Here is a 13,231-nt window from a genome sequence, read left to right as displayed (position 1 = left end):
GGTATACTAACGAATATCATTATTAGTAAGAGACATAAGTCTTCGAGGCCAACGCAAACCTTCTCGGTTTTCCGTGAAAATTGGAGACTCAGGTAAGTGTGAAACAATCCATTTGAACAACAAAGGTGCACAACATACAATGATTCCACCGCCTTGGCGATTCCTATGATGGACAGAAAAATACATGTCACCAAGCAAAGTCGGAACAGGATTTCCAATCAGAAAGATCTTTATGGCATTGATATCAACAAAGTTGTCGACATTGGGAAACAGAACCAACCCATAGATGAGCAAGGCTAGTATAGCTTCAAAAGCTATCATGCTACCAGTTTCGATGAAATCAAAGGCTTTCTTTATCAGGAAGTGTGAGGTTAAACCCGGGAGGTTTCCTTTGGTAGTCCGATTACTCTCTACTTCAGACTTTTTCAAATGGGTACTTGCTGCAATGACGTGTGACTTAGGAATGGCTTCCAAACCATTGAAGGGTATTTTGTCAGACACAGGAATACCCAAAAGATTGGCATATTCTTCCAAGGTCGGTACCAACTGGTAGTCTGGAAAGGTAAAACAACGGTAGACGGGATCATAGAACTGAACCAGAGTTTTGAGAAGTCCTTCATCAACATGAGTATTCAGGATAGGCAAAAGCTTTCCATAACTTTTCCTAAAATTAGAAGGATCTTGTACAGAAGATGCTAACTCTATCAGTCTTTCTACATCAGGCGCTTTGAAACCGTACTTTTTGGTATACCTTTTTCCATAACTTAATCCTATAATGTTTGCAAAGAAAACTCTCTAAAACTTTTTTGGAAAAATCATGTTTTTTATGGAAAAAGATGGGTTTTTTAATGAATGTATGAATGCATGGATGCATGGATGCCACATATTCAAACATGGTGAAACAAACATGGTAACGCAAACAGGGTAACGCGAACATGGTAACGCATTCATGGTAACACAAACATGGTAACACAAACATGGTAACGCATAGGTTCAAAGGTCCAAAGTCACGAGCATGAGGTCAGAGAACCAAAAATGGGATAGATCTAGTTAATCACCTGCATGACATGTTCTACTGATACGTCAGAGTCTACATTTTTCTTTCGGATATTACCGGCCTTCCACAATTAAACTCATGAGCCAACAATATTCTCAAGAAAAACTCGTCTGAGTGTGGTTCTCCGCATGACAACTAATCCAAGTCTTCACCTGAATAGTTTCTGCACCACAACCTAATAAGGCCAGGATGGGTTGGGGTTCTACGGTCTCTCAGCTTCTACAGTTCAATGAAAGTAATAATGTCTTCGCTACGAAACATGCTAAACATATATTACTAACAAGGAACCTCCACTGAGCGGAAGGATTCTCACGTGCGCCTGCACATGACTATACCCTCCACCTAATTTCTTATGTGTACTTAATCCGGGTTAGGATTTGTCCATAATGTATCACTTGTAACAGAACCACGCAAGTAATAGAACCAGAACCACACATATAACAAAAAATGAAATGAAAAATAAAGAAAATAGAAATAACCCTTCCTTTGGAAACAATAAAAAGATGGTCCCCAGTGAAGTCGCCATTTTTCTGTCGCGGGCGAAAAACCGTTTTGTTCCTCTTTTTTGTGGGATGAGACACCTGATGCCTTCTTTGGGCTCGAGTGCTCAAAAAAATGATTTTTCTTTGTTTCGACCAAACTTTTTATTATTTCCAAAGTAGGAAAAGGAAAAAAGCTGCAATAACCTAAAAGTGGGGGGAGAGATCTTGGGTAAGAGGGTTGGTTATACGAAGGGAAGGTATTAGCACCCAACGTATCTATAGTACTCTATAGGTTTCTTTTCTTTGTTTTTCATTCCATGTTATTGAGAGGTTCTTGTGAAATTGGTGGGACCTAAGGTGTTTGTTTGATTATGCTCGCAAAGATCATCGCGATCCTCTGCATACATATCCCTTAGAGGGAATCAGAGCATCTGTAGCTCGGGTCTACGGGTGCTAAGGTTTGAATGGTTTTTTTTGTTTTGTTTTGCTCGCCAAGGATCGACCTTGTGCCTACGTATTCTCAAAGGGATGTTGAGAAAGTCAGAGCAATCGTAGTTCCCACTTATGCTAGTGGAAGCAAAGGAAAATAGACAAATGTCGTCTAAATGCTAGATGTATCTAATCTATATCATCACATACATCTGTTTGTTTTTGTTTGAAAATCTTTTCATTATAAGCCCGGGGCCATGCCACTTAGGGTGCTTAGAATGATAAAGATGTTTTTGTTTAACCAGCCTTGTGGCAAAAGTTTCAATGAAGTCAGCCTTGTGACAAAAACTTTGATTAATCAGCCAGCCTTGTGGCAAAAGTTTCAATGAAGTCAGCCTTGTGACAAAAACTTTGATTAATCATCCAGTACGGTGGTAAAACAGTTTGATTGATTAGCCAGCCTTGTGGCAAAAAAGTTTGATTGATTGATTGATTGTTTGTGATGATATATAAGAGATACTCCTAGCATAGAGATGAAAAATGTCTAATCCCCTAGGGTATTTGGTTTTGGATATTAGGGATGCTTATAAGAAGCCCGTGGGTCCTTGTACGAAGCCCAAGAGGAGGCTATCCGAGGGTCCTTGCATTGTAAGCCCAAGAGGAGGCTATGGGAGGGACAATCCAGGGTCCTTGCATTGTAAGCCCAAGAGGAGGCTATGGGAGGGTCACTCGTTTGTACAAAGCCCAAGGGGAGGCATGGTATAGTTGGTTTGAGCTCTTAGAGCGATTTCACCGGGAAACCATACTCTATGTCCTAACCTAAACTAAGGAGATTCTTTGCACGAAGCCCAATAGGAGGCTATGGGGAACCTAGTGTTGTACTAAGTTGAACAAGTATATATATAACACAATCACAAGTATGAACAAGTACGAACAAATATGAACAAGTACATGAACAAATATGAACAGTTATACATATATGACAAAGTGTGTGTATATAATGGAGTTTATGAAAGAAATATACCTGCAAGCATGATCCATTTGTATACACAGGGCTCGGGACTCACACTCGGGGAGAAGTCCACTTGAGTTTATTCAACAGCTATGTAAACAGGTATTTACAAAAGGGCTTGGGACTTATACCTACATGGAGGCCCATGGTATTTTTGGGAAGATTTAAAGAAAAACCTTCATTTTTGGTTTGTTATTCAAAGTTAAAAAACAAACTGATCGAGGTATGTACAAAAAAAAAAAATGTATGTACAAAAAAGCGTACAATGAAATACCTAATTTCATGTACTGGAATGGGTATGTACAAAAGGGGCTCGGGACTTATACCTACATGGAGGCCCATGGTATATTGAAAAGTTTGTTTCTTTGGAGTTTTGTTGTTTTGAAAATGATTTGAAAATTGTTTGAAAGTTTGTTTTGAAAGAGTTTTCTGTACAAAGAAAAACTGTATAAAAGGAAAAAGGAGTGGGTCTTATACTCTCTAATATTCGAGAAGCCCCTGTTTTATTTTCATAAAACAGGGTGGATGGTTTGAAAAAGATGTGTGATTTGTTGTTAAAAAAACTGTTTGAAAGTTTTGGAAAAAAGTTTTCTGTACAAAGAAAGACGAAAGGGACTTATACTCTCTAATATTCGAGAGGCCCCACATCGTTTTGAAAATCAATTGATCAATTAAAAAGATTTAATCAAAAGTTTCCTTTGAAAATCAAAAAGAAATGGTTTATCGTTTTTGAAAAGAATCGCGATTGCTCGTTTTAAAACGATTTGAATTTTGAAAGAAGTCAATTTAATCAAGATAAACAAAAGATTATTCTCAATTAACACTTAGATGATTAGGGTTTGATCACAAAAAATATTTACAAGTGATTAGGTTTGAAAATCAAATGAAAAAGTAGTATTTAAAAGTATTTAAAAACATTTAAAAATATGTCATTTTAAACCTATTTAAAAATGTATCAAATAAATATTTTTTGGTGATTTTTTTTGGTATTCATAAAATATGTATATTAAATAAGAAGTGTTCAAAAAATGAAGAAAAAATAAGTTGATTTGATTAGTTAAATTAATTAATGAAGTTTGTTAAAAAAATGAAAGAAAAATAGTGTTAAAAAAAAGGTTTTGGTCCCTAAGGGTGTTGAACCCGTGACCTCTCTCTCACCAGCCAAAACAACAACCAACTGAGCTGCGCGCGCAGCTTGTTAATGATACGCCTTCAGTTTATTATATTTTAAAACCAATGTTTGAATTTCCCAAACCAAATCTGGCGCCAAGAACACAACCCTAACTGAATTTTGAATTCCTTCAAATCTGCGTTGTTTTGATCGATCAAAGGGTCTATCTCACTCGGTTTTTCACAAGGAACATGATGGTGCCCTTTAATTTCATTTATTTTTGCTCTAAGATGATTAATTCTCTGATGAACACGAAGAACCCTAATATGACAAATCTTTGTGAAATCGTGTATGATCATGATATGATGCAATTGATTGAGGGTTATTATTCAGTGATGGTGCAGAAACAAGATGGTAACTTAGTTTTTCATTTATGATGCATGTATGATAGAGTTTGAAGTTCATGAGCACTTACCTCAAAAACGGCCAAGCTGGAGATTGAATTTTGCAGAGGAGGTGTTACAGATGTTGTTGCTTGATCTGGACAGCTTCAATGAACCTTAGGGAAGGTGTCTGGATGCTTGGAGTGAATTGAAAACACCTGGAGTAGTTGGAGGTACCCGATCTGCAGTTAAGCCCAAGTGTGAATCGAGCTCTATGATTCTGATGTTTCAGGTTGATGATGAGTGTTTGGATAGCTCATATGTGATATATGTGAGGTGTTGGAAGTGTTAATTTGTACAGAAATGATCTGGAATGAAGGTTGGCATGATAAGGCTCTTTATGTGTTCATATGGAGGTTGAAGAGTGAATCTGAGTTTTGGGGTAATTTGGGGTGTGTGAGGGGTTCAAACACATCCCATATGATGTTTATGAGTTGCTAGAACCATCACTTTGGCCATAACTTCAAGGGTTTGGAGGTTGAGTTTTCTACCTCTTTGAAAACTATGAAACTTGCAATTCAAGAAAGAAGAGAGAAAACCTATAATTGTGAGGTTTTGGTGTGAATTGAAGAGTGATTTGCACCTCTATTTATAGGCCAAACATTCTGAACTCAGAGCTTTGCAACTTGCTTCTTCTTTGGTGATTTGGCACTTAAAGGATAGAAAGGAATCTTACCATTAAATGCATATGGTTAAAGTTACTAAACCATGGTTAAAATTGGCTATGCTTCTTATATCTTTCCCATCTGTCTCAAATCAGAAAATATCTTCCAATTATTGCCTCTATGTATCATTACTTGGTCCATTTGGCAATTTGGCTCATAACTTTGGCAAAATGACTTGAAATTTCAAGTGAAAAGTTCACTAATGGCAAAATTCAAAACCATAGCTACACTTCAAATTTTTTTATGCTCTTGGACATTTTGGAAAGCTCATGTTACACACTTCAAAACCCTAGTTGAAAGTTTCTTCAAGATCCTTAAGGAAGTGGGTGAAAAAGATCCATGAACTTTGAGAAAAATGAAGTTTTAAGTGAATTTTTCAAAAGATGCCAACTTTGAAGCTCCATATCTCTTAAATGGTTGATCTTATGGAAAAAAATTATATGTGTCAAAGTTGTTTATTGGATCAAAATCTACAACTTTCATGTTGGAAGTTTTTTTCAGTTTGTAGGTGAAATTTTGAGTTATTCCCTTTCAAAGTTTGGAAAAAACCATGAAAAACACTTAGAAAAATTTTCTAAGTATGAAAGTCAAACTTTTGACTTTTTGATTCTTGATTGATTTTCTTGATTTTTCTTGATCAAATGACTTCTCATATCATATATTGATGATTTAAAACTTTAAAAGTTATGGTTGACCAAAATTCCCCAAAAGTCAATGGCAATCTTGTACAGTTGACTTTTTTCAGACGAATCGCGTTTCTGGAGATTTCAAATGAAACAGGCTATCCTCACCAAATGAATGGTATGAATGGATCATATTGAAGCATTAGAGGATATTGAGCCATGGTTTGAGTTGTGGCACCATGTCCTGATTAAAAAGTCAGTTATTCAGTGAATTAGGTCAAAAACCCTAATTGTCGACCTGATGAAATTGATGACTGTGGACCTTGAATTGAGATGCAATTTCCATGGGATATTGTCATAGGGATTATTTGAGGATGATTGAAACCTTTGATTGACTCCCTGGGGATTTTTTGGGTTTCCCAAATGTGATCCCTGATTTCAGTCCCTGATAGTTCAAAACCCTGATCTGAGGATTTGTCTGATCAATCTTTGTGTAGGAGATGTTATGAGCCAATGGATTAGGTCAAAATGATGCACTTGAGGTCTTGATATCATGTCCCAAGCCATTAGGTCAAATTCTGAGCAAAAGTCAGGAGTATGCTATCTTCAGGCAAAACCCTAATTCAGTCGATTCAAAGCTGTTGAGCTTGTTGAAGTGAATCTCTGAGGACCAAATGTTGATTGTTGATGAAGATGGTTCTTTTGAGATGAAGGGAGAACAAAACCCTAATTGATTGTTACTTGTACTGATGAGTGATTTCCTGATTAAATCCTGTTGAGTCACAAGTAACAAACACAAGCTATGCAATTTGTTAGAGATGCAAATGATGCATATGCAATGATATGAGGTGGTATCTTAGGTCAAAAATTGGGGTATGACACGGAGGCCTTTTGGGAAAACATTAACAAGAGAGAAGGCATTCTTAGGCTAAAGTCGAGACAACTATGGCTTTCCGAAGGCGACGACAACACTCGTTTTTTCCATAACTCCTTAAGAGATAGAAGAAGAAGGAACGCTATTTGTTCCATTGAGTCTAAGGCGGGTAGATTAGAAGGAGTTGAAGAAATAAAAGAATTCACGTACAAGCACTTCGACAATTTCTTTAAAGAAGATTGTCTCTTAAGGCCGGAGCTTAGTGGTATAAATTTCAACAATTTATCTTTGGAAGAAGCATCGGATCTTGAGAAACCGTTTGAAGAAGATGAAGTCAAGGAAGCATTATGGTTGTGTGATGGCAACAAGAGTCCGGGGCCGGACGGCTTCTCTTTGGAGTTTTTCAAAAGATTTTGGTCTATCATTAAACAAGATGTCATGAGGTGTTGCAACGATTTCTATCACAAAGGTACCCTTGTGAAATCTATTACTTCCTCATTTCTTGCCCTTATTCCTAAAAAGAAGAACCCGCAAGACTTGTTTGAGTACCGACCAATTTGTCTAGTGGGGAGCATATACAAGATCATCGCAAAGATTCTAGCGGCTAGGATGAGAAGGGTAGTGGACAAGTTGGTCTCTAACAATCAAACCGCTTTTGTGTCGGGAAGAAGCATGATGGATGGAGTTTTAATGGTGAATGAGATTCTTGATTGGGCAAAGAGGAAGAAGAAAGGGTGCTTATTATTGAAAGTGGATTTCGAAAAGGCTTACGACTCAATTTCTTGGAATTATTTAAGGTGGATATTGGAGAAAATGAGATTTGGTAAAAGATGGATGAAATGGATGGAGACTTGCATATTTACTAATTACATGTCCGTCTTGGTGAATGGTAGTGCAACTAGGGAGTTCAAGGTTCAAAGAGGTCTTCGACAAGGCGACCCCATGTCACCTTTCTTGTTTGTTCTAGCTATGGAAGGTTTAACCGCTTTAACTAAGATGTCCGTGGAGATGGGTGATTTCAAACCTTTCAAGTATGGTGCTAACGACTATGTGGACATTCTCCAATTTGCGGACGATACAATCATTTTAGGAGAACCCACATATGATAATCTTTGGAGTTTAAAAGTGTTGTTAAGAGGCTTTGAATTGGTTTCCGGTTTGAAGATCAACTTTCACAAAAGTAACTTCTACGGCACTCACATTGGAGATTGGTTTGTAAAATCGGCGACATCATTCCTTGCTTGTAAAAAAAGTAGCTTCCCGTTTAAATTCCTCGGTGTTTGGGTGGGTGAGGGCGCGGGTAAGAAGAAGGTGTGGCAAGAAGTGATTGACAACATCAAAGCTAGACTCACAAATTGGAAGGGAAGAAATATCTCAATAGGCGGGCGGGTTACTTTGATTGGATCCGTTCTAAATGCTATTCCTATCTTTACCCTATCCTTCTATAAGGCTCCAAGCAAAATCATTCAAGTTATTAGAAGCCTACTTAGTAACTTTTTGTGGTGCGGGAATGTAAAATCAAGATGCATACATTGGGTTAAGTGGGAGAATGTTTGCAAACCAAAAGAGAAAGGAGGGTTAGGCATTAGAGATGTGGGAGAAATGAACAAATCTCTACTTCTCAAATGGAAGTGGAGAATTCTAAAGGAAGATAAGGCAATATGGAGTAGATTCTTACTTTTGAGGTATCACAATCCAAAATTAAAAGTGTTAGCTTCTAGCAAGGACCTTTTAAATAGGGATGACTCTCGTTGGTGGAGAGACATTGTTCTTAACGATATCAAAGAGGACGATTTGGGTGAAGGTTTCGCCGATTGGATTAGATGCGACTTTAAGAAAGGTAATCACATCCTCTTTTGGCATAGTTGTTGGTTGGATGAACAACCACTCCGTGTTGTCCTCCCTCATTTGTTCGAGCGAACAACCAACAATCTTAGTGTGGTGAGTGATCTCTTTATTGTTAATAATGGTGAAATCACGTGGAAATTGGAAGACATTTTCGGTGTGGATGTTTTGAACTCTTCGGTTCCGATGGCTCCCACCTCCAATCCTTCTACAACGGTCACGGTTATTAGTGAGGAGCTTAGGGACTTGAAAGAGCTTCTTCAAGGGATGGTGCCGGACCTTTTGGAAAAGGATGATTTTCATTGGAATCTAACTTCTAACGGAGTTTTCACGGTGTCTAGTGTGTCGCACTTGGTTGCTAACGCAAAGGATATAGCTTGGACAACTTAACAATGACTCCCCGCCGCCATGGTCTGTGAATTCTTGTCTCCTTATATTTGGAAAGAATTATTTATGGACAATCATATCCTGCGATTTGACATTTTTTGACTTTGATCCCGTCCAACATTCCCTCAAATTCAGCGTCCCACGATTCATCTTGATTCAATTAGTATCGTATTTTTTCTTATCTTGTATCATAGTATCATCCTCTCTAGTTGTAATATTCCTGTACGAACTGTTGACCACATTTTAACTAGTTTGATTAGTCAACAACTCCATATTGGACAGGATTGTCTCCACACGCTTTAGTGTTGCTGGAGGTGGTGCCAAAAGCGGCACCAGAGGCAATTCAGACATACTCTAGAGAAACCCTAGCAGAACTTAAGTGGGTGACTTTATTTTTTTAATTTCTCTAACAAATCAAAATTATTATAATTGTCATACCATATGAGTATGTTAAAATTAAAAATGTGTTTCAGTGAAATACATGTCTTTCATTTCATTAATTGACAATATATTAACAATGCATTGTTTTTTCAAAAATTTAAAAGATGAGAGAATATTCCGTAACATTTTATTTTATTCTATCATATTTAAATATAACATAATCCAGTTCATTCTATTGAATTTTAGGGAATCCACACATTAATATCAATAAACAACTTTTCTTGGAAGAGTACAAACAAACTACTTGATTGCCCACACTTCCCACTAGGAGAAAGAACTTAAAGAAAAATGATGCTGTCACACTCAAAAGGTAACAAGAATAGATGAAAAAAATAGTAGTAATAGAAAAGTAAAATATCTTAAAAACATGTGAAAATTTTGATGAGAATATGTGTGCTTTGTATTTTCTTCTAGATTCATTCATCACTTCATTTTTTCACCATCAAATCTACAATATAATTATCTTAATCTCTGTAGACACGAAATATATAAAAAGAAAGGAGATTCGAAAACCATCAACTGAAGTTGGTGTCTGGTCCGGTAAGTCAAAGCCAAATGGCGCCGCGCCGCTTGGAATAGAAACAAACCAAAAGCGGTATTCTATTTAGACAAACTTTGTCCCTGTTTACTTTCCTTTACCATTCTACTGCCATTATAAATATAGCTCACTCACAAGCACTTCATTCCACACATACATACATAGCTAAGCAGAGAAAACAATTCATCATATATTCGAACACGATCGTTGTCTGTTGATTCAACAATCATCTGTTAATCATGTCGAAGAACACTGATGGTCAGGTCATCAAGTGCAGAGGTAACCATCTCTTCTATTTTCAAATTATGTTTTGCTCATTTTCATTTTGTTTCTTAATGATCGCTCCATTGTGTTATAATTGTAGCTGCTGTTGCATGGGAGGCTGGGAAGCCGTTGGTGATTGAAGAAGTAGAGGTGGCGCCGCCACAGGCCGGTGAAGTCCGTCTCAAGATCCTCTTCACCTCCCTTTGCCACACTGATGTTTACTTTTGGGAAGCTAAGGTATACTATAATGAACTTTATTAGACATTAACCTTCCACCACCTATGTTTAGATCTCTGTTCACTGTTCTGATTTGGTTGTTTATGAAAATAGGGTGTTTTGTTTCTTCCTGTTGTGATGGATTGCAATAGCTTTACATGGTTTTCTTGTTTTCCCCTTGTTTCAGGGTCAGACTCCATTGTTTCCTCGTATTTTTGGTCATGAAGCAGGAGGGTATGCTTCTCTTCTCAATATTCAAACTTCAATCACCTGTTATAAATATTTGCCTTATGTATTATTGATTATTGTTGGGATGGTGTTGATCAGGATTGTGGAGAGCGTAGGTGAGGGTGTGACACATCTAAAACCAGGGGATCATGCTTTGCCAGTATTCACAGGGGAGTGTGGGGAATGTCCACATTGTAAGTCTGAGGAGAGCAACATGTGTGATCTTCTTAGGATCAACACTGACAGAGGTGTCATGCTCAATGACAACAAATCTAGATTCTCTATTAAGGGACAACCTGTACATCATTTCGTCGGTACTTCTACATTTAGTGAATACACCGTGGTACATGCTGGATGTGTTGCAAAGATCAACCCTGAAGCACCACTTGACAAAGTTTGCATTCTCAGTTGTGGAATATGCACTGGTATGTATATACAAGATCCCTAACTTGAGATATTAATATATAACTAGGCTTAGTCTGTGATTTCCTAATTCAATTTGCATTATATGCTTTAGGTCTTGGTGCTACTGTGAATGTTGCAAAGCCAAAACCTGGCTCTTCTGTTGCTATCTTTGGGCTTGGTGCCGTTGGCCTTGCTGTATGTTATTACTCTTAAAATACCTTGACTGAATTTGTGTGTGATTGTTGCAGTTATGATTGGAAATGAAATGAGCCAATATTAACTTCTGGTCTTGTCTTTAAATCATAATGTAGGCTGCTGAAGGGGCAAGGATTTCTGGCGCATCAAGAATCATTGGAGTTGATTTAGTCTCCAGCCGATTTGAATTAGGTACATTGCTTATAACTTATCTGAAAACATTAAAGATTTGGATCAACTAAAATTCAATGAATGTTCTTTTGTTGATGGCATTTCTCATTCTTTTCTTGTTGGCAGCTAAGAAGTTTGGGGTAAATGAATTTGTAAACCCAAAAGAGCATGACAAACCTGTGCAACAGGTTAGATCATTGATAATTTATTACATTTCTCTTTTCTGTTATAATCTTTTAGTATGATGCAAAGGATTAAAATGTTTATTTATTATAGAAAGTAATTGGGGTGTAAAAATTGGTTTGCAGGTAATTGCTGAAATGACAAATGGAGGTGTAGATCGAGCGGTTGAATGTACCGGTAGCATCCAGGCCATGATCTCAGCATTTGAATGTGTCCATGATGTATGCAAAATAAATTTCATTTACTCTTACTTGTTGCTAAAGAAACTATTAATCTTACTAAGACTAAAGCTGAACCATGATCTGTTCTTATTAGGGTTGGGGTGTTGCTGTACTTGTTGGAGTACCAAGCAAAGATGATGCATTCAAAACTCACCCTATGAATTTCTTGAATGAAAGGACTCTGAAGGGTACCTTCTACGGAAACTACAAACCCCGCACTGATCTTCCTAATGTTGTAGAGAAGTACATGAAAGGAGTAAGCTTCTATATATTGAATTCGGCAGTGTTTTAAGTAGAAATTATCATTACATTATGATATGTTGTGTTGTTTATGTATTGTTAATGTGTGAATACTTACTGCAGGAGCTGGAACTGGAGAAGTTCATTACTCACAGAATACCATTTTCAGAGATTAACAAAGCTTTTGATTACATGCTGAAAGGGGAGTCCATCAGATGTATCATCAAAATGGATGAGTAAACCTCTAAAACAATGTTGTAATAGTCCCTACTGGGGGACTGAGCTCACTCTCTATAGTTTGGCAAAAATAAATTTCCTAAGTAATCCCTTTTGGATTATTGAGTTTGTGAGGATTTGTGAAGTTTTTATGTAAAGAATTGTGATGTTGTGCTGGGATATTCCAATATAAATTAGACTTTGATTTTGTTGTTCTATGTTAATTGAATTCTATGTTGAAGGAAAATTGTTAAATAGTCCAAACAAACAATAAGAATTAGAAAGAAACTTTACTACTCAAAGATGATATTTACTATGAGAAAAATGAACATGTAATTGTAATGTAACATTAAACAACTGCAGCTGCAGGTTGAACTTCAGGAGTCCAAAGTGTAATGAAATTAGTGCAAGAAGCAGCTAAAGAGGAAACAATCCATATTCTTCTAGTGTTTTATCTTCAACTGAGATTTTCTTCTTATACAAGTTAAATATACATACCCTCTAAAGTCTCTAACAAACTATACACAAAAACCTTGCTAGATCCTTCCTTTATACTACATCTCTCTCAAATTATAATCCGTTTTAGACATTTCACACAAATTAAAAAATTAATTATTATTTTATGAAAAAGTAAAATAATGGATAACTTTACAAAAATATCCTTAAATAATTACATTGAAAAATGAAATTAAAATCAATGAAATTAAAAGAGTACGAAAAACAAAGAATAGTAAACGATAGATGATATATTTGAAAAAATTATATTAATGTTATATTGGAATTGTAAAGTGATTTATAATTTAGGATAAATTTTTCTTCAAAATGTCTTATAATTTAAGACGGAGGGAGTATTTAACAACCTGCAATCACACTTAATAGATCTCATGGACTTCTTACTATTTGGATATACAATATTGTTTGTGGGAAAATGTAAATGCAGTATAATTTGAGCCAAACGAAAATCACAACTCTTCATTACATGGAT

The 13,231-nt window shown here is 36.5% G+C and overlaps 1 protein-coding gene across 1 annotated transcript; it reads left to right on the top strand.

Moving 5' to 3' along the window:
• Positions 1-9,877: 9,877 nt before the first annotated feature.
• On the top strand, positions 9,878-12,470 carry LOC131661341 (alcohol dehydrogenase 1-like). Its single transcript, XM_058930854.1, has 10 exons — positions 9,878-10,186; positions 10,272-10,408; positions 10,575-10,621; positions 10,715-11,040; positions 11,133-11,215; positions 11,332-11,407; positions 11,513-11,574; positions 11,695-11,790; positions 11,885-12,046; positions 12,154-12,470. The coding sequence occupies exons 1-10, from the start codon at positions 10,147-10,149 to the stop codon at positions 12,268-12,270; spliced, it is 1,146 nt and encodes a 381-aa protein (XP_058786837.1). The 5' UTR covers positions 9,878-10,146; the 3' UTR covers positions 12,271-12,470.
• Positions 12,471-13,231: the final 761 nt, after the last annotated feature.

Source organism: Vicia villosa, linkage group LG3 (assembly GCF_029867415.1).
Source record: "Vicia villosa cultivar HV-30 ecotype Madison, WI linkage group LG3, Vvil1.0, whole genome shotgun sequence".
NCBI lineage: Eukaryota > Viridiplantae > Streptophyta > Magnoliopsida > Fabales > Fabaceae > Vicia > Vicia villosa.
This window is presented reverse-complemented; position numbering and strand designations above follow the sequence as displayed.

Bases quoted from the DNA above. Each gene is read 5' to 3' on its own strand.
- LOC131661341 (XM_058930854.1), top strand. From the start codon at position 10,147: ATGTCGAAGAACACTGATGGTCAGGTCATCAAGTGCAGAG. The intron at 10,409-10,574 runs GTATACTATAAT...CCCTTGTTTCAG, and splicing joins TTTACTTTTGGGAAGCTAAG to GGTCAGACTCCATTGTTTCC. The intron at 11,408-11,512 runs GTACATTGCTTA...TCTTGTTGGCAG, and splicing joins CTCCAGCCGATTTGAATTAG to CTAAGAAGTTTGGGGTAAAT.